The sequence below is a fragment of the Microcaecilia unicolor genome, chromosome 1 (assembly GCF_901765095.1).
Source record: "Microcaecilia unicolor chromosome 1, aMicUni1.1, whole genome shotgun sequence".
Taxonomy (NCBI): domain Eukaryota; kingdom Metazoa; phylum Chordata; class Amphibia; order Gymnophiona; family Siphonopidae; genus Microcaecilia; species Microcaecilia unicolor.
In genome coordinates this window covers 488,605,660-488,633,196 of record NC_044031.1, presented here as the reverse complement: position 1 = coordinate 488,633,196, position 27,537 = coordinate 488,605,660, and the positions used below count along the sequence as shown (strand labels likewise).

The following is a 27,537-nucleotide window of genomic DNA, read 5'->3' as shown; positions in this document are numbered from 1 at the left end:
ATTTTTGTAAGCCAGTTTCAGATCCCTTTCACGTGTTAGCCATGCTACAGAACTTAGTTCTTACCTTGAATGTGGCTGAAAGAAGGCATTGTACATCATTCTGCCAGCTCTGACCTTCTGCTCATCTCAGTACCAGGGAGACTCGTTGCCAGTGGGGCACAACCTCTGATCTGCACTTAACTGTGAGTAAGCATGCTTATTCCAATAAAGGACATTTTCAGAGAGATTAGTCTTCAGGTGTCAACTGGTGTGCCAATGTTATATAGCAGCAACAAGTCCTAGAGGCCTGCGTGTATGCAGGTCCCTGGAGCACTTTTAGTGGGTACCGCAGTGCACTTCAGCCAGGCGGACCCAGGCCCATCCCCCCTACCTGTAACACTTGTGCTGGTAAATGGGAGGTCTGCAAAACCCACTGTACCCACATGTAGGTGCCCCCTTCACCCCTAAGAGCTATGATAGTGTTGTACATTTGTGGGTAGTCGGTTTTAGGGGAGGGGGATGGGGGCTCAGCACTCTTGGTAAGGGAGCTATGCATGTGGGAGCGTTGTCTGAAGTCCACCGCACTGACCTCTAGGGTGCTCAGTTGGTGTCCTGGCATGTCAGGGGGGCGAGTGTACTACGAATCATAGCCCCTCCCACGACCAAATGGCTTGGATTAGGACGTTTTTGAGCTGGGCGTTTTTAGTTTCCATTATCGCTAAAAAAAACAAACGCCCAGCTGAAAAACGTCCATTTTTTCGAAAATACGGTCTGTCCTGCCTCTTCACGTACCCGTTTTTGGACATAGACGCCCATGGAGATAGGCGTTCGCGTTCGATTATGCCCCTCCACATCAACCAGCTTACCTTTAGCCACATGTCTATTTACGCCTTCAAAGAAATGAAGCAAATTGGTGAGGGAAGACTTCACTTGGCTGAACCCATGCTGACTCTGTCCCATTAAACCATGTTTGTCTTTGTGTTCTGTAAGTTTATTCTTTATTCACTATTTTCCCCAACACTGAAGTGAGGCTTACCGGTCTGTAATTTCACAGATTATCCCGGAACCCTTTTTAAAATTGGCGTTACATTGGCCACCCTGCAATCTTCAGGTACTACAGACGATTTTAACAACAGGTTACAGATCACTAACAGATCAGCAATTTCATGTTTGAGTTCTTTCAGTACCCTGGGGTGTATGCCATCCAGTCCAAGTGATTTATCACTCTTTAACATGTTAGTTTGGTTTAGTAAGTCTTCCAGGTTCACCGAGATTTCTTTCAGTTCCTACACATCATCACCCTTGAAAACCATTCCAGTACAAACAAACAGCGGACCAACTTGAAGTAAAAATGGCCTCTAGCTGAGGTGTCTGTAGAAAAACGTTTTTTTTTTTTTTTTAAAGTAGAAAGTATTGCGATGTTATGCAAAGTTTAGAGCTAGGCTTCTATTAATATACTCTTTCTTTGTAGATTGACGCAAACCATATGACCCTGAAGCAGGTGACAAAACGTTGGACACCGTTGGTCGTGGTCATGCTCAGTGTCAAATAAAGAAGAAAAAATGGACCCCTACAAAAGTAGCCTTTAAGTTTAATATTGCATATATTGCATATACTCACACATTGAATGAGAAGAAATTGGAAGATGTAAAAAGAATAGACAAAAAAAGATAAAATTATAAAAAAATTAGAATGTAAAGGGTATTGAACTGTTTAATAGCCTGGAGGTGTTTGCCAATGATGAAGCAGCCCAGCCCCCGTGAGCTTTGAAGATATAGAGCCGGGGGCTTCTTGAGGCAACACCTCTTTAATCTAAAGATTTAATCTTTGGTCAGAACGAATGCCAGTTGTGCTTATGTACATCTCCTTCATAATTGAGTTAGTTACTGGAAACAGCCAGGCATTGAATATCTGGGGTCAGCACTGATCGCAGCACTTAAATGGGCTGCCTCCCATGGCCTGAATACTAGTGTTTAGTACTTAGGAATCATGGTGCCTCTATATCAGGTATACACGGAACTGTTTCATGCTAGGCTAGATAACACAAGGAAGCCTCGTGTATTGTTAACACTGCCATGTCCATGCTGTCATTAGTACTTTGGATATTAAAGCCATATGTTATCATTACACCTGGCAGGTAACTTGCAATATAAGTCCTCAAAAAAGTGAAACAAATAGTGATACAGAAATCAATTAAATTAACATTTGCTTGCATGAGCATGAAAGGCATTAATGAAGAAAAAAGACCTCAGAATCTTCTAATGCCCACTAAAAATTGTATGTTGATACATAGAACTAAGAATTTCAGTCATAAATCAAAGAAAAACTCATTATTTGTAAGAAAATTGAAATTGATCTTCATATTCTCAATATTTTTCAGCATTTATCATAGAAACTCTGTCATATATAAAGCAAAACTCACCTGTAGTAGGTGTTATTCGAGGACAGCAGGCCAAATATACTCACAGCTGGGTGATGACATATGATGGAACTAGGTGCAGATGCTGACTAGCAAGATTAAGTTAGAACTTTTTATCAAGGCACAGGTCCCACTGTGCATGTGCTGGTGCATTCCAGTCTGATGCACAAGCGCAGACTCCTCAGTCATTTAACAAAAGCTAAGGAATACAACTCCAAGGGGAGGAGGGAGGGTTTGTGAGAATACTTGGCCTGCTGTAACAGATGAGTAACTTTGCTTTCTTCAAGGACAAGCAGGCTATTATATTCTCACAGTTGGAATCTTTAGCTACCAGGCTCACTAAAAAGAACAATGTTAGGACAATAAAGACTTGAAATGTCAAGGCCTGAAAGCCAATTAACCTGAAACTATTTGCATACTGGTTGTGAAGGTGCAGTTTGGAACTAACGAAAACTGGGCCTAGTGGGGTGGGGCTCTAGACACTGAACACATTCTTCAGGACTCCCTGCCTGAACCCACTGTCACATTGGGTGTCCTGTTCAAGGCAGTAATGAGATGTGAATGTGTGGACAGGTGACCATGTCACAGCTTTACAAATCTCCTCTATGGATGCTGACCTCAAGTGGGCTACTGACATAGCCATGGCTCTGACATTATGAGCCTTGAACAGCCTGGGAATAAGTAAAGGAGATGTAATCTGCTTACCAATTAGAAATTATGCATTTGACGATGGCTACCCCTATCCGATTTGGGTCAAAAGAAACAAAAAGCTAGGTGGACTGTCTATGGGCTTTAGTCCACTCCAGATAGAAGGCTAAGGCTCACTTGCAATCTAAGGTATGCAGTACACTCTCACCAGGATGGGCATGTGGTTTTGGGAAAAATGTTGGCAGAACAATTGACTGAATAAGATAGAACTTTGACAATACCTTAGGAAGAAACTTAGGGTGTATGAGGAGAACTACTCTTTGGTGATGAAACTTTATGTAAGGCTGATCAACTACTAGAGTCTGAAGCTCACTGACTCTGCAAACTGAAGTGACCGCCACCAAAAACACAACTTTCCAGGACAAATACTTCAGATGACAGGAATCAAGCAGCTCATCAGCTGGGTGAGGACAGCATTGAAATCCCATGAAACAGTTGGAGGTTTGACAGGGGCCTAGAATTCTACAATCTGAGCATTAAAACAGCATTGACTACTCCTATTCCCAAGCATACATATCTTCCTGCTAGAGCAGTGGCATAGCTACAGGTTGGCCTGGGTGGGCAAAGGCCACCTATTTTTGGCTCATGCCTTCTCGATGCTGGTGCACGCCCAGTAGATGCTGAAGTCTTGGCAGCCATCGAGGTTGATGCTTCCTGTGTTGATGATGATGGCACTTCAAGGAGCCAAAATGTTCCTCTTGTTGGATCTGCTGCACCCTCTATGTCCACAACTGCATTTTTAAACAGAGAACAAGAGTTAGGCTCATGGTCCGGCCCAAGGCATCCAATGTACTAAGAGTGAGGAAGTGAGGATCCATCGCAGAAATCATGCAATTACATTGGGTGCACCTTTTGAAGCCACTGGGGGCCTTCTGAGTCATCAAGAAAAGAATCACGGCCAAATTAAACTCCTGAATTGTGAACAGAATAAGGGGCAGGGTTCAAATTGAGGTCAGTGCTCTGGCCTAAATGGGCCTAGCAACTTATGAAAAAAAAAGGAAGAGCTGAAAAAACTACTAAAATTAAAGGGAAATAACAAACAATAAAGAAAAATGAAAAATAAGGGGAAAATACCCACATAGGAAGGCACTGTGAAAGAGAAAGATGCATGTACTGTGAGGAGAACACAAAGATGCATCCTCCCTGCTTCACAGATAAACAAAGACTGAGAAACCCACGCTCATGCGTTAGGTGGGAAGGCACCAGTACATGCATGATGGGACACTACTAGAATGTTCTAACTTAATCTCACTAGTCATCATCCATCAGATGATGTCACCCAGCTATGAGAATACAACAGCCTGTTTTCCCTTGGAGAAATATACTCATCTTAAAGATTCATAACTGTGTCTATTGCAGTAAATTCTTTAGTCTCAACCTCCAAATCTTTGCTGATAGCTGCTTCAGGGGAGTCCATGATAGATAAACACAGTACAAACCTTCACTCTCTTCTTTGGCCTACTGTGGTAAGAATATGGAAAAGCCCCAGAAGGAACTGATTTAAAAGGCCTAAAAGGGTAGCAAGAAAAGTCAGAAAGTCCTTGAGGCCACAGGGGAAGGGGGAAAGAGAGAGAGAGAGAGAGAGAGAGAGAGAGAGAGAGAGAGAGAGAGAGAGAGAGAGAGAGATACAGGGCAAGAGCAGTACAAAGCAGCCAAACACAAATCATTAATATGACATTAGCATGATTCAGCAGTGCTACCAGGCAGCTGAGAGAAAGTAAAAGAGTTCAGATAGTTCCCCTGACACATGAGCCAATATATACTGCAATACATCCCCAGAGGGAAGGAGGAAGAGCACACACACATGGGAGGAGCCCTACCAGGTGAAATGCTGAAGTATCTTCTGAGCAGCCATGGGAAGCCAGGAGGATCATTCCAGCCTTTTCCCCTCAAATGCTAATTCATTGCCTGCTTATATGGAAGGCTGATACCTAGCACAAGACTACTGCTAGGGCTCATGGCAGCCATTTTTAAAAAGCATAGCAGGCGGGTAGGAGCAGAGAGGGACTGTTTCCTCCCCAGCCTATGGTACCACCAATGATCACTTCTGGGGTGATGGGAGGGCCTGGGGGGAGAGTTCAGAAGGCTACATTTGGATGAAGCTTTGGTTCATGGTAGGGGCATGTAGTGTTGTGCTATTCGGTCTGGGAAGGAGGGATAAAGGAGTTCAGAAGGGTATGTAATCAAGGAGCAGGTCTCGAACTTGAATCAGAGGAGTATCAGAGGAGAAATGGATGCATGGAAAATGTGTGTGGAGGGGGAATGCTGAAGCAGCATTACCCTGTGTGATTATTTCAGTTAGGACTGCACTGTGTTATCTGCAATATCAGATAGCAGAAGCTATCTGTCACTGTATGGAAGGTAGTGCTGAGTTCTATGGTTCTATGCTATGAGTTTATGTAGAGCAGATGCTGGGCATGACTTCTGCATTTACTGCAAAGGATTTTCTCTTACTGCATGTTACTTTTTGCCTTTAAAATATGGTAAGTGCCAAATCTTACTGCACTTATAAAGATCCCAATGTCACAACATGAAGTTGTTTAATGGGCAGGGCATTAGATGATTTTAAGATCTTTTCTCCTCATCGATGCCTTCATGCTCATGTAAACAGCTGTGAATTTAATTGACTTTTAGGTAACTCAGAATGTTATGCTAGTTTTAATGTTAGTGAGTAACATGGAGGGGCATAATCGAACGGCGCCAGCGAAATACATGACCGGTGATGTATTTTGGCGGCGCCGCAAACAGCTGGCCAGACCCGTATTTTCAAAAAAGATGGCCGGCCATCTTTTGTTTTGACAATACGGTTCCGGCCAGCCAAATGCCTTGGATTTGGCCGGGGTTTGAGATGGCTGGCTTCGTTTTTTAGCGATAATGGAAAGTTATGTCGGCCATCTCAAGCCCCCGGCCAAATTCAAGGCATTTGGCCATGGGAGGAGCCAGCATTTTTAGTGCACTGGCCCCCCTGACATGCCAGGACACCAACCAGTCACCCTAGGGGTCACTGCGGTGGACTTCAGAAAAGCTCCCTCGTGCATAGCTCCCTTACTTTGGGAGCTGAGCCCCCCAACCCCCCCCCCCCCCAAACCCACTACACACAAATGTACTGCACCCACTAAAATTGCTCCCGGGACCTGCATACAGCCTCTAGGACTTATTGCTGCTGTATAACTTTGGCACACCAGTTCACACCTGAATACTAATCTCTCTGAAAAGTCCTTTCTTGAAATAAGCATGTTTACTCACAGTTAACTGCAGATCAGAGGTTGTGCCCCACTGGCAAAGAGTCCCCTGATACTAACATTAGCAGTAGGTCAGAGCTGGCACAATGGTGTACAATGCCATCTTTCAGCACCATTCAAGGTAAGAACTACCTTCTCTAACGTGGGTAACAAAGGAAAGGGAACTAAAACTGGCTTACAAAAATGGCCACTACCGCATGGACTACAACAGGAAACAAAACAGAGCACACTCTGACCTGGTTGGCAGGGGGGAAAAGCACCATGGGAGTAGAGCCCAGTACCCTACACCCACCACAATGCATTGCTAATGTGACTCTGCAGGGCACCTAACAGAAAAGGTGTCACACTCACCCAGAGCCACATCGCAACCAGGGAAAGGCTGTCGGAGGATACAACACATTTTGCTGTCATGGAGGTGGGTACGGCATTTGAGGGTGGCATACAGGCTGGCAAAAAAAGTTTTTAGTTTTATTTTTTTAGTATGGAAGGGGGTTGGTGACCACTGGGGGAGTATGGAGAGGTCATCCCCCATTCCCTCCAGTGGTCATCTGGTCAGTTGGGGCACCTTTTTGAGGCTTGGTCGTGAAAATAAAAGGACCAAGTAAAGCCGGCGAAATACTGCTTAACGCCGCTTTTTTTTTCCATTATCGGCGAAAGCCGGCCATCTGGTATCCACGCCCATGCCCGCCCATGTCCCGCCTTCGCTAATCTATCGACATGCCCCCTTGAACTTTCGCCGGCGAAGCGACGGGAAAGCGGCAATGCTGTAAAAAATGCCGCTTTCCATTATACCGATTTTGCTGCATTTCTGAAATCGCCGGCCATCTCCCGATTTATGTCGGGAAATGGCCGGCGATCACTTTCGAAAATAAGCTGGATAGTAACATAGTAGATGACGGCAGAAAAAAGACTTGCAAGGTCCATCCAGTCTGCCCAACAAGACAACTAATGTGTGCTACTTTTTGTGTATACCCTACTTTGATTTGTACCTATGCTCTTCAGGGCACAGACCGTATAAGTCTGCCCAGCACTATCCCTGCCTCCCAACCTTCAGTCCCGCCTCCCACCACTGGCTCTGGCACAGACCGTACAAGTCTGCCCAGCACTATCCCTGCCTCCCAACCTCTAGCCCCGCCTCCCACTACCGGCTCTGCTATCCAATCTCGGTTAAGCTCCTGAGGATCCATTCCTTCTGAACAGGATTCCTTTATGTTTATCCCACGCATGTTTGAATTCCGTTACCGTTTTCATCTCCACCACCTCCCGCGGGAGGGCATTCCAAGCATCCACCACTCTTTCCGTGAAGAAATACTTCCTGACATTTTTCTTGAGTCTGCCCCCCTTCAATCTCATTTCATGTCCTCTCGTTCTACCGCCTTCGTATCTCCGGAAAAGGATCGTTTGCGGATTAATACCTTTCAAATATTTGAACGTTTGAACATGGACCTCCCCCCCCCACCAAGTGTTACTAAATGATAGGATTATGAAGGGTGACTAAATTTAAAATGTACTTTTTGAAAAACATTTCCAGTTTTTTCATTGCTGTCTACATAGAAAGTAGAATTATGCACAGAAGGTCAGAAAATAATCTCAAAGAATTTCAACCTGATCAACCACATCAAGACTTCTGTTAGTATCAGTAAATTGCAGACAAAATATTTAGGTACAGGCATTACATTCACTAGAAGAAAACAAACTAGAAATACGTGTTGCTGTAATAAATGTCCTTTGTTTTCTGTTCATGTACATGGGAAGAAAAAATATATATATTTGGAACTTATTTTGACTCTGTCAGTGCATTTTCTTTCCCCTTTCTTTGCTATTGCCCTGGTTTAGCTATTCATTCAGCTTGAGGGGAGAAGAAAATCAGTAGACTAGGTTCAAGTCAACTCAGCATACTTTAAGAGTCTTGTGGTAACAGCATTTTGTTTAATGTTAATTTATTATCTGCTGCAGTGATAGTATGGTGCCTGTTCATAATGATGGTACCAGCATGTTGCCACAATGTGCTGTTTACACTGATGTAGCAAAAACTGTTAATGGTGGGAAAGCAGAATACAGGTAAACCAATATACATTAAAAGTGAAAGAGCGTGGTCTATGGTGAACATCAGTAACATGGGTAGGAGAGAAGGAATGAAAAATGATACATTTCCCTTTCTTCCTAATTCAGTTATACAGCCTGAAAGTAAATTGTTCTCTGTGTCAGTGGTTCTCAACCCAGTCCTCAGGGACCATCTGAATATGCATGAAAGATATTTGCATGCAGGAGAGGAAATGCATGCTAATACATCTAGGCATATTCATTGTGGATATTCTGAAAACACGAATGGCCAGGTGGTCCCTGAGGACTGGGTAGAAAACCACTGCTCTCTGTTATATCAGAATGACATAGGGGCTCATTTGCAATCACAAGCATTAACAATAAAGGACACATTGCAGAACAGTGCAAGATTTGCTCATTCAGTTTATCGCAGTTCATATTTAAGTCTATGACCATGTTAAGTCTTCAAATTAAAAACATTACTCCTCATTTTATAATTTGGTGCCTACTAGTAAAGCCAAGTATGTGTATAGTATATAGAATGCTAGTGTTTACGGAAGTACTTATAATTGGTTTTTATGAGTGTAAGTGCTAAGCACTTTTTTATAAAGTATGCACACATTATATACAGTATATATATATATATATATATATATATATATATATATATATATATATATATATATATATATATATATATATATATATATATATACCCCCAAATTCTATATAGCGTGCCTAGAGATCCGTGCTGAAATTGGCACAGATTCTATAACAATATGCACATCTTAATGCTTAATAAGCTAATGAGCGCTGATAACAGCACGTAACAAGAAACAATTAGCACTAATTGGCACTGATTAGAATTTAGGCACACAAATCGATAAGCTTATTCTGTAACGATGTTCGCTGAACTTCAAACACGCACAGGCAAAAAGGGTTGTGGTTATGGGCAGGGAAATGGGTGTTTTGTCTGTTTGTCCTGATTTAGATTGTAAGCTCTTTTGAGCAGGGACTGTCTTCTTCATGTTCAATTGTAAAGTGCTGCATACGACTGGTAGCACTATAGAACTATAGTTGCACACACAGTGACAGAATACTGCCTCAGTAAGTCTAACTTGAGCATCAACATTTACACCAGGTTTCATCATGCATAAGTCTGACACCAAAATTTAGGTACAGGAACTGATGCTAAGTACAGTTCTATACAGGGCATGAACCCTTTAGAGAATTGCACTTAGCACCAATTTTTTTTCAAGCACCTAATTTTGAGCAGCATTTATAGAATTTCCCTTTTGGGCTAGATTCTATATATGGTGACTCTATAAGTCGTGCTTAAAGTTAGACATGGTTTAAAGAATAGCACTTACACCCAGGACTTGTGCCAAGCTTTAGGTGTACCCATTTATACCAACCAACTGAAACATGGTAAAAATGTACGTGCCTAAATTAGGCGCATAGCCACATTATTCTATAACAATGCACGTAAATGCTAGGAATGCCCCATTCCGCTCATGAGCCTCTCATTTTCACTCCCTTTTTTTATGCGCACATAAAATAGACGCACATAAGATTCAACTAAATCTAATTAGTGCCAATAATTTCTTGTTACAAAGCCAATTGGCACTATTTGTTTCATTATTCAATTAAATTGCACACATAAATTGATCACACACCCAAATTTTCACGAGCAATTTCCTCATCAAACCCATAGAAATCACAGCTCAAATGCAGCCAAACACATTTATTCTTGCTTGGAAGCAGGTGTAAATGTCTTGTGTATGAAGCGCTTCCATATGCACCTATTTTATAAACAATGGCCTTTTCATTTTTCTGAATTTGTGTCTAAAATGCAGCCATGTGCAATCACGCCTGCTCTGAATCAGGTGTAAATTTTCAGGGCTGAAGTATTTTATAACTTGTACTTCCTGACTTCATCCACGATCTGTCCACATTTCCTCCCTATACCTGAGTCATGTGGAAGTACAGTGGTGGAAATAAGTATTTGATCCCTTGCTGATTTTGTAAGTTTGCCCACTGACAAAGACATGAGCAGCCCATAATTGAAGGGTAGGTTATTGGTAACAGTGAGAGATAGCACATCACAAATTAAATCCGGAAAATCACATTGTGGAAAGTATATGAATTTATTTGCATTCTGCAGAGGGAAATAAGTATTTGATCCCCCACCAACCAGTAAGAGATCTGGCCCCTACAGACCAGGTAGATGCTCCAAATCAACTCGTTACCTGCATGACAGACAGCTGTCGGCAATGGTCACCTGTATGAAAGACACCTGTCCACAGACTCAGTGAATCAGTCAGACTCTAACCTCTACAAAATGGCCAAGAGCAAGGAGCTGTCTAAGGATGTCAGGGACAAGATCATACACCTGCACAAGGCTGGAATGGGCTACAAAACCATCAGTAAGACGCTGGGCGAGAAGGAGACAACTGTTGGTGCCATAGTAAGAAAATGGAAGAAGTACAAAATGACTGTCAATCGACAAAGATCTGGGGCTCCACGCAAAATCTCACCTCGTGGGGTATCCTTGATCATGAGGAAGGTTAGAAATCAGCCTACAACTACAAGGGGGGAACTTGTCAATGATCTCAAGGCAGCTGGGACCACTGTCACCACGAAAACCATTGGTAACACATTACGACATAATGGATTGCAATCCTGCAGTGCCCGCAAGGTCCCCCTGCTCCAGAAGGCACATGTGATGGCCCGTCTGAAGTTTGCCAGTGAACACCTGGATGATGCCGAGAGTGATTGGGAGAAGGTGCTGTGGTCAGATGAGACAAAAATTGAGCTCTTTGGCATGAACTCAACTCGCCGTGTTTGGAGGAAGAGAAATGCTGCCTATGACCCAAAGAACACCGTCCCCACTGTCAAGCATGGAGGTGGAAATGTTATGTTTTGGGGGTGTTTCTCTGCTAAAGGCACAGGACTACTTCACCGCATCAATGGGAGAATGGATGGGGCCATGTACCGTACAATTCTGAGTGACAACCTCCTTCCCTCCGCCAGGGCCTTAAAAATGGGTCGTGGCTGGGTCTTCCAGCACGACAATGACCCAAAACATACAGCCAAGGCAACAAAGGAGTGGCTCAGGAAGAAGCACATTAGGGTCATGGAGTGGCCTAGCCAGTCACCAGACCTTAATCCCATTGAAAACTTATGGAGGGAGCTGAAGCTGCGAGTTGCCAAGCGACAGCCCAGAACTCTTAATGATTTAGAGATGATCTGCAAAGAGGAGTGGACCAAAATTCCTCCTGACATGTGTGCAAACCTCATCATCAACTACAGAAGACGTCTGACCGCTGTGCTTGCCAACAAGGGTTTTGCCACCAAGTATTAGGTCTTGTTTGCCAGAGGGATTAAATACTTATTTCCCTCTGCAGAATGCAAATAAATTCATATACTTTCCACAATGTGATTTTCCGGATTTAATTTGTGATGTGCTATCTCTCACTGTTACCAATAACCTACCCTTCAATTATGGGCTGCTCATGTCTTTGTCAGTGGGCAAACTTACAAAATCAGCAAGGGATCAAATACTTATTTCCACCACTGTATGTGCCATCTTGTCATCACAGATGCTTTTGTGTGTGGGGTAGTCTTATACGAGGCTTTTAATGTGTGAATATAGCATTGGGGAAACCAAATCAGCTATTTAGTCCTCTATAGATTGTGCAGAATGCAGCACCCTGACTAGTATCAGGAATTTCACAGTTTGAACATATTATTTCTGTCACATTCGTTACCAGTCAAGTGCCAGTTCAATTCAAAGTAATAACACTTATTTACAAAGCTTTAAACAATGATGTCCCTTTACCTGTAGCAACAACATTATGAATTTAAGGGTGAATTCTATAAATGGCGCCTAAAAAATTGACGCCAAAAACAATGCTTAAGTAGTATTCTATAAATCATGCCAAAAGTTCAGCATTGTCTATAGAACAACACTTAACGGAGAGGTTTTGCATAAATCTAGGTGAAACCATTTGCAGCAACAAAAACATGGTGCAAATGCCCGGCCTAAATTTACACGCAGAGCACCCATATTCTATAATTAGATGGGTAACTCAAAACCATGCCCCAAAATGCCCATGACCCTCCCATTTATGCGCCCCCATTTCCAGGCCATGTTTAAATTTTAGGCACAGATCCTGTACCAAAATTTACTTTCATAAGTTTCAATTAAATCTAATTAGTGCCAACAACTGCTTGTCAAAAAGCCAATTATTGGCACTAATTGGCTCGTTATTCTATTAAATTCCACACACAATTTTTTTGGTGACTTTTATAGAATCAGGGGGTTATTGTTCCCCAAGACATTGCAGTCTGCAGATAAGCTGCAATTGGATGTCCCTTCCTTCCAACCTGCCTGGCTACATGAATATCAATCAGCAATGTTTTATGGAGAAGGTGTGCATCTTTGGAATTCTCTTCCCTGGGAATTACGTGGTGTGCAGAGTTAGGTACAATTCCACAAGCTTCTTAAAGCTTTTTTTTTTGTTTACAGACGCCTTTCACACAAGAAAGGGAACTGGAGAAAAAAAAGTGAGCCTCTGCCTTGAAGAAGTTTCGAAACCTGGCCAAGTTGGCTGAGGTTCTCAGTGGGGGAACCACACGTTCTATGACCAGCTGCCAGTTAAGTAATAAAAGAGACATGTTGGAAATTGTAACAAATGAATATAAGATAGAATGAAGAAGTAAATGATTGGAATGATGTGAAGAAATAGATGTTTAAAACAAGAGTAAAATAAGATCAAAACAAAAGTAAAAAAATGAAAAATATTGAAGAAAATATGTTTATCTAAATGATGGAAGAACTTTAAAAGGATCAATGAGGATTTGCATCTAATTACATAAAAATCATATGATCTAGTAGCTGAGATGCATTAGGTCTGAAGATCCTCCACAATATACTTTGTTGTATAATGTTCCAGATCATTAAATTGTAAATGTGCGTGGGACTGTTCAAAAAAATTTTGAGTGAATACTGGCATTAATCTTATTTTTTACTTTGTTTAATTGGTTTTATTGTGATTTTATTATGTATCTTAAGTTATATACTGCCTAGTACTTGGGATAGTGTGATAATGCCTTTGTATCACCTTTGAATCGCTCCATGGTGCGACTGTACCTCAAATAGTGTGTTCAATTCTTGTCGCCACATCTCAAAAAAGATATAGTGGAATTAGAAAAGGTGCAGAGAAGGGCGACATAAATGATAAAAGGGATGGGACGACTTCCCTATGAGGAAAGGCTAAAGTGGCTAGGGCTCTTCAGCTTGGAGAAAGGGCGACTGAGGGGAGATATGATAGAGGTCTATAAAATAATGAGTGGGGTTGAACGGGTAGACGTGAAGCATCTAGGACTAGGGGGCATGCGATGAAGCTACAACATAGTAAATTTCAAACGAATCAGAGAAAATGTTTCTTCACTCAACGTGTAATTAAACTCTGGAATTTGTTGCCAGAAAATGTGGTAAAGGCAGTTAGCTTAGCAGAGTTTTAAAAATGTTTGGACGTCTTCCTAAAGGAAAAGTCCATAGACCATTATTAAATTGGACTTGGGGAAAATCCACTATTTCTGGGATAAACAGTATAAAATGTTTTGTACTTTTTTGGGATCTTGCCAGGTATTTGTGACCTGGATTGGCCACTGTTGGAAACAGGATGCTGGGCTTGATGGACCTTTGGTCTGTCCCAGTATAACAATACTTATGTACTTAAGTAGAAACTTTTAAATAAATAAAAACATTAATATATGTGCAAAAATCTTTTATAAAATTACCCCTAAAATGGGGAAAGCCCTTGATACATCAGTAACTGAGTGGTTTAATTACTATATACCGATTCTATAGACAAGCCATAATAAGAATAGGTAACTTGTTTCTACCATTAGTTGAACCAATTAGGATGTGCTTAGCAGTGCTATTGCAGGAAAGGTATGATGTAAAATAAATACATACAAATAATCATCAACAACTAAAAATTTAAAAAGTTTGAATTATCAAAACCTTTGTAGTGCAATGTTGAGCAGATTAATTTACATGGCACTTTCATGAACTAGGAGAACTGTTATGAGCTTACCACTTCTTCATGCCTGCATTTCCTCACATTAATTCCATTGATCTACAATGAAAAAAAGAGGTTGTGCTGAGAATTACAAATATAGCTAAGTACAGAGGAATGGAAAGAAAGTTATTGGGTCACATACAGTACCTGAAGAATTGCATCCCCAATGAATAGCAAGCCTGAAAGTTCAGCTGTAACAATATAGATTATAGTATTAATTTAGAACACATTAAAATTATGATTATTACACAGTACTTGAAATATGTGTAAATTATTTCATGCACATAATTATTTTTAACTTAGACACATGGAAATCAATGGTACAGTGGTCTGGAACAACTATGTGGGCATACCACATCTTCACAGTAGTCCTGCTTGAGGGCTCCCAGGAGCGCCTTGTTAAATGATTTGATTAAAACAGTGTCTTGAGCAAATGAAGCATGGCAAAGGCTTCTTGATAAGAAACTAGCAACAATGGAAGCTCATTAATAAACAGTTAGCATCATACTCCTGCTTGCTGTGCTAGAATATATTGTATATGTGTGTGTGTATATGAGAGGGAAAGAGAATGCTTTGAATTGCCAATCAATATATATACCTCCAAGATTAAACTAGAGTATTAGTTCAAGACAAAATTTAAAATAATTATATTATCTATGCCTCACAAAATACTGTGTTTATATCAGCAGTTTTCAATTTTCTTCCCGCAAGAACAAGTAGGAAAAAAAGGTCTTGGTCTTTCTCACCCTCTTCCCCAGTCCCATTGTTTACTCACTGTCCTCCGCAACCTCAGCCCCTCATTTCTTACTCTCAGCCCTCTCATGGCTCACTCAAAACCTTATTCCTAGCCTCTACTACTCATCCAGCCTTCCGTGTCACCCTCTCTTGCAAGTCCCCTTTGCTTACACAAAACAACTTTCCCTAAATCTCCATAGTTCCTCATCTTGCCATCTTAGAAAGTACTGGCTCCCTGAGGCACTCCGTTACCATAAGCCACACGTCCGGGTGAAAACGTCCAAGTGTTCGTCAGAGACGTCCTTGCTTTTTTCGATTATGGGTTAAAGACGTCCAATTGTTAGGCATGCCCAAGTCCCGCCTTCGCTATGCCTCCGACATGCTCCCTTGAAATTTGGACATCCTTGCGACGGACTGCAGTTGGAGACTTCCAAAATCGTTTTTGATTATACCGATTTGGACGTCTTTGTGAGAAGGACGTCTGTCTTCCGATTGATGTCAAAAGATGGATGTCCTTCTCTTTTCAAAATTAGCCTGATAGTGAAACTCCTTACCTCATAGCATCTATAGACAAACGTACCCCCCCCCCCCCCGTTTACTAAGCTGTGCTAGCGGCTGCCGCGTGGCAATGCCAACCCTGCCCATTTAAAGTGAATGGACTGTGTCAGCATTAGTGAATGGCAGCCACTAGCGCAGCTTAGTAAACGGGGGGAGAGGGGATATTTCATTTTGCTATATTCTTCAAATGTATACTAACCCAAAATAAAATGCTGAGTTAAACTGTTACTATGCCATTTTTTTTCTTCTACAAAATGCCATTAATATTTCTACTTCTGATAAGATCATTTAAAAAAAAAAAAAAGCTCCTGTGGAATAAAGATGAACAGAAAATAGATAAATGGAGCATAGGTAAAAGGGACAAAGAAAGGACAGAAAGAGGAAAGACAGAAGTAGCAGAAACAAAAAAAAAAAGAAAATTAGAAAATAAAACATTCTAAGAAGGGAAAAGACAGGTCACCTGATATTTAGCATTATTTAACCAGCCAGAATGGCTGCTGACCAGTTAAATAGCGCTTAGTTGGCTATCCGCCGATTTTCAGTGGGGGAATTACCGGCTATCCCCTGCTGAATATTCCTGGTTAGGTTAGTGGCTATTTGGCTGTGTAAAAAAGGTGGGATATCTTTGGCCAGTTTAAAGATAACTAGCTAAAGGGCCCTTTTACTAAGCCACACATAGGCGCCTACGTGTGTCCTATGCGCTTCAATTTTGAACTACCGCATGGCCCGGGCAGCAATTTTTATGCGTGTACACTAAGCGCGCTGGAAAGCATATTTTAGATCCGGCGCATGGCACTAACCGGGTGGTAATTGGTATTGTAAGCATGTAGACCATTACTGCCAGTTAACACAAAATGGACGCACGACAATTTTCATTTTGTTACATGTCCATTTTTGGCCAAAAAAGGCCTTTTTTGCAGGTGCGCTGAAAAATGTGCCTGCGCACGTCCAATAAATGCATCTACACCAGCTCTAGCTACTTCGTAAAAGGACCCCTCATTCTGAATATTGACTCACCCGGTTTTCTTTAAACTGGCCAAAAATAAAATGGATATTCAATGCCGGTCACTGAAAATGGCCCGGAATTGAATATCTGGGTTCAGCTGGTCTAACTCCCGTGGTCTCAATATCAGCCCCAGGGGATATGAGAAAATGAGAACAACAGTGTTGGCATGTTATTTTGGATGGTGCTATTACTGAATTTCATTTCTTGTTGGGGACCAGTTCTATTAACCTTTTTTTTTCCCCCAAGTTGAAAGACAAATCCCAGCACAGCTTAAAATTGTATACAGTGGGATGTGTGCAAACTAAAACTTTTTTGAGGGGTCATGCCAGTGGGCGGAGAGTGGGCATTTCTAGTTTAATCAGTTAGTGATATTACATTAGCCCTTACCGCCTACAAAATGGGTGGAAGTGAGTACTCATATGATAAATGGTCATATGCTATTAGTAGCATTAGTGCAGGGCCATAATATAAAAAATATCAAATGACCATTTTTACAGCTGCCATTTTTTATCGCAGCTTAGCAAAAGTGCCCCCAAGGGGTCATTTTACTAAAGTTTAGCATGTGCTAACAGACACCCCCCCCCCCCCCCCCCCCCCCCCCCCCGTTTACAAAGCTGCATGGCAAAGCTGTGCATTTCAATTCAATTAAATTAAAGCCGTGCATTTCAATTAAAACTCAACGCAGAAAAAAACACAATCTACCTCATTTTCGAAGGAGATCGCCGGCCATATTCCGACACAAATCGGGAGAAGGCCTGTGATCTCCTGATCCTGGCCAAATCAGTATAATCGAAAGCCGATTTTGGCCGGCGCCAACTGCTTTTCGTCGTGGAGCCAGCCAACCTTCAAGGCAGGGTACAGAAGGCGGGATGGGGGTGGGGTGGGGGCAGGGTAGGGCGTGGTTACGAGATGGCCGGCTTCACCCCATAATGGAAAAAGATGTCCGGCTCAGACGAGCATTTCGCCGGCTGCACTTGGTCCATATATTTTTAGAACTAAGCCTCAAAAAAGTGCCCCAATTGACCAAATGACCACCGGAGGGAATTGGGGATCACCTCCCCTTACTCCCCCAGTGGTCACCAACCCCCTCCCACACAAAAAAAATTAAAATAAAACATTTTTTTTGTCAGCCTCTATGCCAGCATGAAATGTCATACCCAGCTCCCTGACAGCAGTATGCAGGTCCCTGGAGCAGTATTTAGTGGGTGCATTGCACTTCAGGCAGGTGGACCTAGGCCCACCCCCCTACCTGTTACACTTGTGGTGGTTAATGTTGAGCTCTCCAAAAAACACCAAAACCCACTGTACCCACATGTAGGTGCCCCCCTTCACCCCTTAGGGCTATGGTAATGGTGTAGAGTTGTGGGGAGTGGGTTTTGGGAGCTATTTTTATATATTTTTTTAATTTCTAGAAGTGCTCCCTAAGTTGCCCGGTTGGTGTCCTGGCATGTCAGGGGGGCCAGTGCACTACAAATGCTGGCTCCTCCCACGACCAAATGCCTTGCATTTCGCCGGGTTTGAGATGGCCGGGCCCGGTTTCCATTATGGCTGAAAACCGGTCGGCCATCTCTAAACCCAGCAATCTCAACATTTGACCTAAATGTTGAGATTTAGCCGGCCCCAACCATATTTCGAAAATACAGTTGGCTCCGCCCCTTTGCGGAGCCAGCCCCAAAGATGGCCGGCCATCTATTTGGCTGGTGCCATTCAATTATGCCCCTCAATGTCTCATCCTCTCATCACAATATAACATGAACAAATCCACCACTATAAACACCCCAAACTACACCCTTCCTGTTTCAGATAGCTTGAAAATTCTCGGAGTCACAATTGACTGAAACTTCACACTAGAAAGCCATGCGGAAAATACAACAAAGAAAACGTTCCATTCAACGTGGAAACTCAAAAGAGTAAAACCTTTCTTCCCAAGGGAAATATTCTGCAGCCTGATACAATCAATGGTGCTAAGCCACTTAGATTACTGCAATGCAATCTATGCCGGATGCAAAGAACAGATCATTAAGAAACTCCAAACTGCCCAAAACACAGCAGCCAGACTCATATTTGGAAAAACAAAATATGAAAGTGCCAGACCCCTAAGAGAAAAACTACACTGGCTCCCACTTAAAGAACGTATTGCATTCAAAATTTGCACTCTGGTTCATAAAATCATTCACGGTGAGGCCCTGGTCTACATGTCAGACCTCATAGACTTACCAACCAGGAACACAAAAAGGTCAGCATCCACATTCCGGAAATGGCGATCGCCATTACGGAATAATGTAAGCCACATTGAGCCTGCAAATAGGTGGGAAAATGTGGGATACAAATACAACAAATAAATAAATAAAACACAGCTCATTCAAAGTGAATGGGCTGTGTTGGCATTAGTGCACCAGCAGCGTTGTGTGCATCCGCTAGTGCAGCTTTGTAAACAGGGGGAAGAATTAGTGCATGCTAAATCTTTAAAAGCCCAGATTATATTTAGCGTGCCCTAATTTCTAACTTCTTTTACTAAGGTGCGCTAACAGATTAAGTGCATGCTAACAATTTAGTGTGTGCTAAACCCATTAGCGCATCTTAGTAAAAGGATCCCTAAGTTAGGTATTTAACACACATTTAAAAATTCTAAATGTGCAGTAACTCATGCAATGAGAAAGGTGGGAAAATGCAGTAGAGGAAGGGTGGCACTGATGTTTATATGCATTGCCATAATGCATTAATAGCAAGGGAAGAATTTACCATAAAATACATAACTACACCCCCCCAATCCTTGATCATATTAAAATACAGAATGATCATCCCCATGTCCAGGGCAGTTCTATAAAGTACCCATAAACAATTACATGCTGATTATGTGTGCATTGACAAAATTCCACATAAGCACTCTGTAAATATGCACAAATCGTATGAAACATGTATTTTACAAGTAGGCTTACACATGGGCGGAGTCTGGATGGAATGTGGGCAGGACTCACAGTTATGTGAGTAACTTACAGGATAAGTTACATGTAAATTTCTGGCACATGAGCACACTCACACCAGCTTCATGGCTGGTGTGAGTACTCACTTCTAAACTATGGGCCAGATTATATATAAGGAGCCTAAAAAATCCACACAGTAAACATTTCCGCCTAAGCGTATTCTATAAGCGCACCTAGATTTAGGCGTAGTATATACAATATGCTTAGTTGATATCCCAGAACCTAAAACTACGCATCTCCATTTACACCAACAAAAATATGGCATAAATCCCTGTATGTAGATTTGCACGCATTAGGCCATATTCTATAACTATGGGGGTACATTTTGGAATGCCCATTTCCATGCCCCAAACCAAACCCCTTTTGAACTGTGCACATTAGAATATAGGTGCAGTTCATTACAGAACACGTTTAGCAAGTTGTGTGCGTAAATTCTAATTATTTCCAATTAGTGCTCAGTATTAAGTGCTGTTATCAATGCTGATTAATTGTAGAGCCAATTAAATTACGTGCGTTGTTATAGAATACCCTTGGATTTCAGCGTGGAACACTAGGTGTGATATATAGAATCCGGTGGTATAGATATAAATTTTTGCTGTTGCACTAGTATTCTATAAAAGAAAGTAGATGTCTACATTCTTGGGTAGAATAGGCTCCTATCAGGCACTGTCTTGGTTATAGAATTGTTCTCTTGGGGCTCCTTTTACTAAGCGGTGGTAAGCCGAACGCGGGCTTACCACTCGCTATAACGGAAATATTGCCAGGCTACTGCAGCAGTCTAGCGATTCTTCCCACCCCTACCTCAACGGTGGTAATCGGGCAGTGTCGTGCGCTGCCCAATTATCATCGGGTTAGGTTGGGAGGCAGTAAGGGTTCCCCTCCAAAATGGTCATGTGGCAAGTGCTTTACTTGTCATCTGGCCATTTCCTGCAGGAAAGCGAGACCTTCCCTTTTACCAGCTGCGGTAAAAGTGGGCCTCAGTGCACATGTAAAACACATGCCGATGCCAGCGCTGGCTTCATTTTGTCGCAGCTTGGTAAAAGAGGCCCTAGGTGCAAAGGCCAGAGATAAAAATTAATCATAGGCTTTACAAATTATTCCTGGTTTATTTTATTTTGATTTATTAACTTAATAAAATGTTCAAATATTTGAACAATAAAGGGGGTCTTTTACTAACTATTAGCCTGTATTATTTGTCACGGGGCCCATTTTATTCCTATGGGCCTTGCTGCAGATAACACATGCTAATCATTTGTAAAAGCCCCCCCCCCCCCAAGAATTTTAACTGTTTGTATGATTGCTCCTTACACTCTACCTTTTTTATCTATGAAATCACCTAGTAGAGATTTTTCAATATAACGTCAGTATTGCATGCACACTGAGTTTTGAATATAGGATTGGCAGAGTTAATTAAAGATTAATAAATAAAAATGTATCTAGTTAAATTCTGATACAGTGAGACTGATGATTTTGTTTTGGCTTTTTTTCCCAAGTGTGTGGGTTATTAGGTTATTATTTATACACGTGTGGCTACTTTTATCTGTAAAATGAATAATTTATAAACAAGTTTGTTTCTAAAACATAGGAACAAATAACTTAGTTGTACCTCCAGGGATAAACAAAAATGCTCATTCAATATCCTGGGGCTCTGACATGTTTTGTTTGCAGTTTCCCAGAGGCATGAAGAGTTCAGGATGCTCCACTGATGTTGTGTCGGCTTGGATTTATTAAGGAATCTTACAGATGAATATTATATGCAGGATGACTGCTTTCTTAAACCAAGATGTAATACAATTCACATAAACTGACACCATTTTAGTGTCACACTGAAGTGTGTGCTACTGTGACATTCACACCTAAGAACACAACCAGTTTAATGAAATTTAAGCAATTAATGAAATTTAAGCAAATTAGTTTAATTTTGGACTCTAAAGCACTCATACTGTGTCAGACCAATGGTCTATCTAGCCCAGTATCCTGCTTCCAGCATTGGTCAGTCCAGGTGACAAGCACCTTGGCAGAAACTCAAATAGCAGCAACATCCCATGCTACCAAACCCAGGACAACCAGTGGTTTCCCCTATGTCTATCTCAATAGTGGTCTATGGACTTTTCCTCCAGGAATTTGTCCAAACCTTTTTAAAACCCAGATACATTACGTGCCGTTACCACATCCTCCGGCAGTGAGTTCCAAAGCTTAACTATTCTTTGTGTGAAAAAATATTTCCTCCTATTTGTTTTAAAAGTATTTCCATGTAATTTCATGAAATGTCCCCTAGACTTTATACTTTTTGAAAGAGTGAAAAATTGATTCACTTTTACCCATTCTAAACCATTCAGGATTTTATAGACCTCAATCATACCCCCCTCACCCTTCGGTTGTCTCTTTTGAAGCTGAAGAGCCCTAACTATTTTAGCCTTTCCTCATATGGGAGGAACTCCATCCCCTTTATCGTTTTGGTCGCTCTTCTTGAACCTTTTCTAATTTTACTATATCTTTTTTGAGGTACAGAAATCAGAATTGAACACAATGTTCAAGCTGAGGTCGTACCATGGATCAATACAGAGGCATTATAATAGTCTTATTTTGCATCCTTTCCTAATAATTTCTAGCATGTTGTTGGTTGTTTTGGCAGCCGCCACACACTGGGCAGAAGATTTCAGTGTATGTCTACAATAACACCTAGATCTTTTTCTTTAGTGCTGACTTCTAAGGTGACCCCCTCCCCCCCACCTCAGAAATGCAAAAATAATGATTCAGTTATAGAAAGCTCATCCAGGTCATAACCCCATTTGGGGTCCTGACCCACAGTTTGGGAAGCTGTGCTCTAAAGTATCAAAAAGTCAATTAACTCCCAAAGCTATTCTGATTTTCAAGATTTCTACAATGAGTTTGCATAGAATGGAAGCAGTTCTTGCAAATGCAAATATACCTCATACATAGTCATTATGGATATCCTGAAAACCAGACTAATTATGGGAGGTCTAGTTGCAACTTGAGAAACACAAATTTAATATATGCCCCATATGTTTGAAATTGGAAAGGGGAATTAAACATGGGTGAGAAAGAAGTCCTAAAATTTACTTCATGAAGTAGACCATTGGCAACTCCTGTGGGACTGTTGTTATTACACATGTAGTAGCCAATAACAAACTGGAGCTTGTTGACAGCTCTATCCTTGGCAGATACAAGCAACCTTTCTTCCGAAGGAAGGTCTTCCCATCTTGAAAATAATGAGGCTATTCAGGCAGTCCATGATGCAGTAGCCCAGGAAGGGCAGTGTCAAGTAGAAGATGGTGAGAACTTCCATTTCATAGTATTCATCAATGTGGATGGTAACCTTTATGAATGCTGGATTGGAGAAGGCTATTTCCTATGAAACATGGTTCCACATCAAAGAATTCATTGTTGCAGGATGCTGACAAGATCTGCAGTCAGTTTACAGGCTGTGAGAAAGGAGATATCTGGATCTCTGCTATGGCTTAATAATCGAAGGTACTATGTTTCGAATTAACAGCACCAACATGGACATGTCACTGTTTAGAACGCACTACCCACAGCCCTGAAAACCATTGACGAACCAATTAATTTTCGCAAATCTCTGAAGACACATCTCTTCAACAAAGCCTACAAAGAGAACCGTTAATTACACAAGACTACCACACTAACCCACCCAGCTATCAAAATCCACCTCTTACACTAACCTATCTAACACCTTCTTCTCCAAGTCCTCACCCAACTTCTGCTTATTACTGATTGTATCTAAGATCCTGTCATGACTATGTCATAACAAAACTCTGTAAGCCACATTGAGCCTGCAAATAGGTGAGAAAATGTGGGGTGCAAATGCAATAAATAAATAAAAAGATGCTTATTAACTGGTAAGCCGGTTAATTCAAGTTTCTTCCTCTTTGACACCTTAACTAGCACTGTTAAGCTGCTTCTTCAAAAGTTCATGAAGCATTTATTTCTAAATGTTCAGCATATCCATGTTAGTTTTATGTTACAGAATTACTTGAGCAATGTGGCTTACATACATGGAATGCCCTCCTGCGGGAGGTGGTGGAGATGAAAACAGTAATGGAATTCAAACGTGCATGAGATAAATACAAAGGAATCTTGTTTAGAAGGAATGGATCCGCAAAATCTTAGCGGAGATTGGGTAGCAACACCGGTAATTGGGAAGCAAAACTAGTGCTGGGCAAACTTCTATGATCTACGCCCTGATCATGACTGAATATGTATGGATGGGCTTGAGTGTAAATTGTAAGGGGCTTCGACGTTAGCTTCAGAAACGTTAGTACATGAACAGTGCTGGGCAGACTTCTACGGTCTTTGCCCTGAGAATGGCAAGGACAAATCAAACTCGGGTATGCATACAAAGTATTGCATACCCTGTAAAATGAGTTCATTTTATTAGGCAGACTGAATGGATCGTACAAGTCTTTATCTGCTGTCATTTACTATGTTACTATGAATAAAACTTGTAATCAATCAGTTGAAAAAAAAAAGAAGAAAGAGGGATTAAAAATAAATGGGTCTATATTCTGCCCAAGACAGTCAGTGGTTTTTTTTTTTTTAAGATACTGTCTGCCTTGGGCTGAATTAGATCTGGATTTTCGGTGTCAGCTTAAATTTGGGTACCAACACTGAATATCCAGGTTTTCAGCGGCTCCCAGAATTTGTCAGAGAACCTCCAATACTCAGTGCCAGTGCCCAGTTATATATATTGGGACAAGTTAGGCTTCTGTCTATACAATTCAAGTGGATAGTTATCCAGGTGCTGGCACCAAATATCAGTGGAATCTGAATAACTTCCAGCTCAGTCTTTGTTGTTACGCACGACTGCCCTGGCAGTAAACAGAGAGTGCTACAGTAGTCTGTGCTGACAGACAGTGGCACTCTCCAGTTAAGTGCAGCAGAATATCAGCACTGGATCTGGTCAGCAAAGCAGGAATCCTCCTACCCAGTTAAATCACAATAAATATCAACGCCATAATATTTACTGGAAAACAGAACTAAGGAGGAGATTCAGTGGGGAACTGGTAAAGAGATATATCATTTAGGGGCAATAAAGGAGGGAGAATATAATTGTTTAGTGTGGGAAGGTAGCAAAAGATGGACCATCATTTACTAAGAGGTCCTTGTAATAACTAGCACACACTTACTGCAATTTAGAATGTCTTACCGCAATACGCACTCAGGTGCCCTGCAGTAAGTTTTGGATCTGTACGCACAAACCATGCACTGAAATATATGTTTTATTTTTTCTGCGAGGGGGTGTCTATGGGAGCAGAGAGTGGACATTCCTGCGCTAATCAGTTAGGGCATCTACATTATCATGCACTAACAGATTAACGCAGAAACAGCACATGATTCCTTACTGCCTGCAAAGCAGGTGTCAGTAAAGACTCATACTTTGTTATGGTTGCACAGTAATGGCAAAATTAGTGCATGGCCATTAATTCCAAAAATAGGAAAATTGGCCATTTTCCGGTGATGGTAAAAATAACCTTATCACGTGAGGAAAGAACCACGTAAGGGTGCGCCAAGGTCACTTTTTTCCAGCAGCTTAGTAAAAGGACCTCATTGTTGTTATTGTGCCCTTTTACTAAAATATGGGCTTACCACAGTGGTTCCCAAACCTGGTCCTGGAGGCACCCCGGCCAGTCAGGTTTTCAGAATATCCACAAAGAATATTCATGAGAGAGAGATTTGTATGCAATGGAGGCAGTGGTGCCTCCAGGACCAGTGGTTCCCAAACTGGCTTAGCACATTTTAACACAGGGCATTCCTATGCACTGGGCTCATAGTTAAGGCACCAGTAATTTAAGGATTTTTTTTTATTTTTGCAAGATTGTGTGCTAATTTTGGGGTCCTTTTACTAAGGTGCGCTAACAGATTTGGGGGTCCTTTTACTAAACTGCCTAGGTGCCTACATGTGCCCACACATACAGTGGGGGAAATAAGTATTTGATCCCTTGCTGATTTTGTAAGTTTGCCCACTGACAAAGACATGAGCAGCCCATAATTGAAGGGTAGGTTATTGGTAACAGTGAGAGATAGCACATCACAAATTAAATCCGGAAAATCACATTGTGGAAAGTATATGAATTTATTTGCATTCTGCAGAGGGAAATAAGTATTTAATCCCTCTGGCAAACAAGACCTAATACTTGGTGGCAAAACCCTTGTTGGCAAGCACAGCGGTCAGACGTCTTCTGTAGTTGATGATGAGGTTTGCACACATGTCAGGAGGAATTTTGGTCCACTCCTCTTTGCAGATCATCTCTAAATCATTAAGAGTTCTGGGCTGTCGCTTGGCAACTCGCATCTTCAGCTCCCTCCATAAGTTTTCAATGGGATTAAGGTCTGGTGACTGGCTAGGCCACTCCATGACCCTAATGTGCTTCTTCCTGAGCCACTCCTTTGTTGCCTTGGCTGTATGTTTTGGGTCATTGTCGTGCTGGAAGACCCAGCCACGACCCATTTTTAAGGCCCTGGCGGAGGGAAGGAGGTTGTCACTCAGAATTGTACGGTACATGGCCCCATCCATTCTCCCATTGATGCGGTGAAGTAGTCCTGTGCCCTTAGCAGAGAAACACCCCCAAAACATAGCATTTCCACCTCCATGCTTGACAGTGGGGACGGTGTTCTTTGGGTCATAGGCAGCATTTCTCTTCCTCCAAACACGGCGAGTTGAGTTCATGCCAAAGAGCTCAATTTTTGTCTCATCTGACCACAGCACCTTCTCCCAATCACTCTCGGCATCATCCAGGTGTTCACTGGCAAACTTCAGACGGGCCGTCACATGTGCCTTCCGGAGCAGGGGGACCTTGCGGGCACTGCAGGATTGCAATCCGTTATGTCGTAATGTGTTACCAATGGTTTTCGTGGTGACAGTGGTCCCAGCTGCCTTGAGATCATTGACAAGTTCCCCCCTTGTAGTTGTAGGCTGATTTCTAACCTTCCTCATGATCAAGGATACCCCACGAGGTGAGATTTTGCGTGGAGCCCCAGATCTTTGTCGATTGACAGTCATTTTGTACTTCTTCCATTTTCTTACTATGGCACCAACAGTTGTCTCCTTCTCGCCCAGCGTCTTACTGATGGTTTTGTAGCCCATTCCAGCCTTGTGCAGGTGTATGATCTTGTCCCTGACATCCTTAGACAGCTCCTTGCTCTTGGCCATTTTGTAGAGGTTAGAGTCTGACTGATTCACTGAGTCTGTGGACAGGTGTCTTTCATACAGGTGACCATTGCCGACAGCTGTCTGTCATGCAGGTAACGAGTTGATTTGGAGCATCTACCTGGTCTGTAGGGGCCAGATCTCTTACTGGTTGGTGGGGGATCAAATACTTATTTCCCTCTGCAGAATGCAAATAAATTCATATACTTTCCACAATGTGATTTTCCGGATTTAATTTGTGATGTGCTATCTCTCACTGTTACCAATAACCTACCCTTCAATTATGGGCTGCTCATGTCTTTGTCAGTGGGTAAACTTACAAAATCAGCAAGGGATCAAATACTTATTTCCCCCACTGTATGCCAAATTGGAGTTATCGCCCGGTTACTGAGTGGCCCTTGCGGTAATTTCAATTTCGGCATGCATCTGCTACACGCATCTGAAAAATATGAAATTTGATGCGCATAGACCATTACCACCCAGTTACCACGTGAGACCTTACCACTAGGTCAATGGCTTGCGGTAAGGTCTCCGACCCAAAATGGGCACGCGGAAATTTTCATTTTGCCTCATGTCCATTTT

At 41.9% G+C, this 27,537-nt stretch overlaps 1 protein-coding gene across 1 annotated transcript in view; it reads right to left on the bottom strand.

Annotated features, from left to right (window-relative positions):
* SNTG1 (syntrophin gamma 1) overlaps positions 1-27,537 on the bottom strand; it is a 734,999-nt gene that overhangs the window by 427,776 nt on the left and 279,686 nt on the right. The window contains exons 6-7 of the mRNA XM_030214286.1: positions 14,631-14,674; positions 14,499-14,540 (exon numbers count right to left, since the gene is read on the bottom strand). Of these exons, the coding sequence (XP_030070146.1) occupies positions 14,499-14,540; positions 14,631-14,674 (86 nt within the window). The remainder of the gene's footprint in view (positions 1-14,498; positions 14,541-14,630; positions 14,675-27,537) is intronic.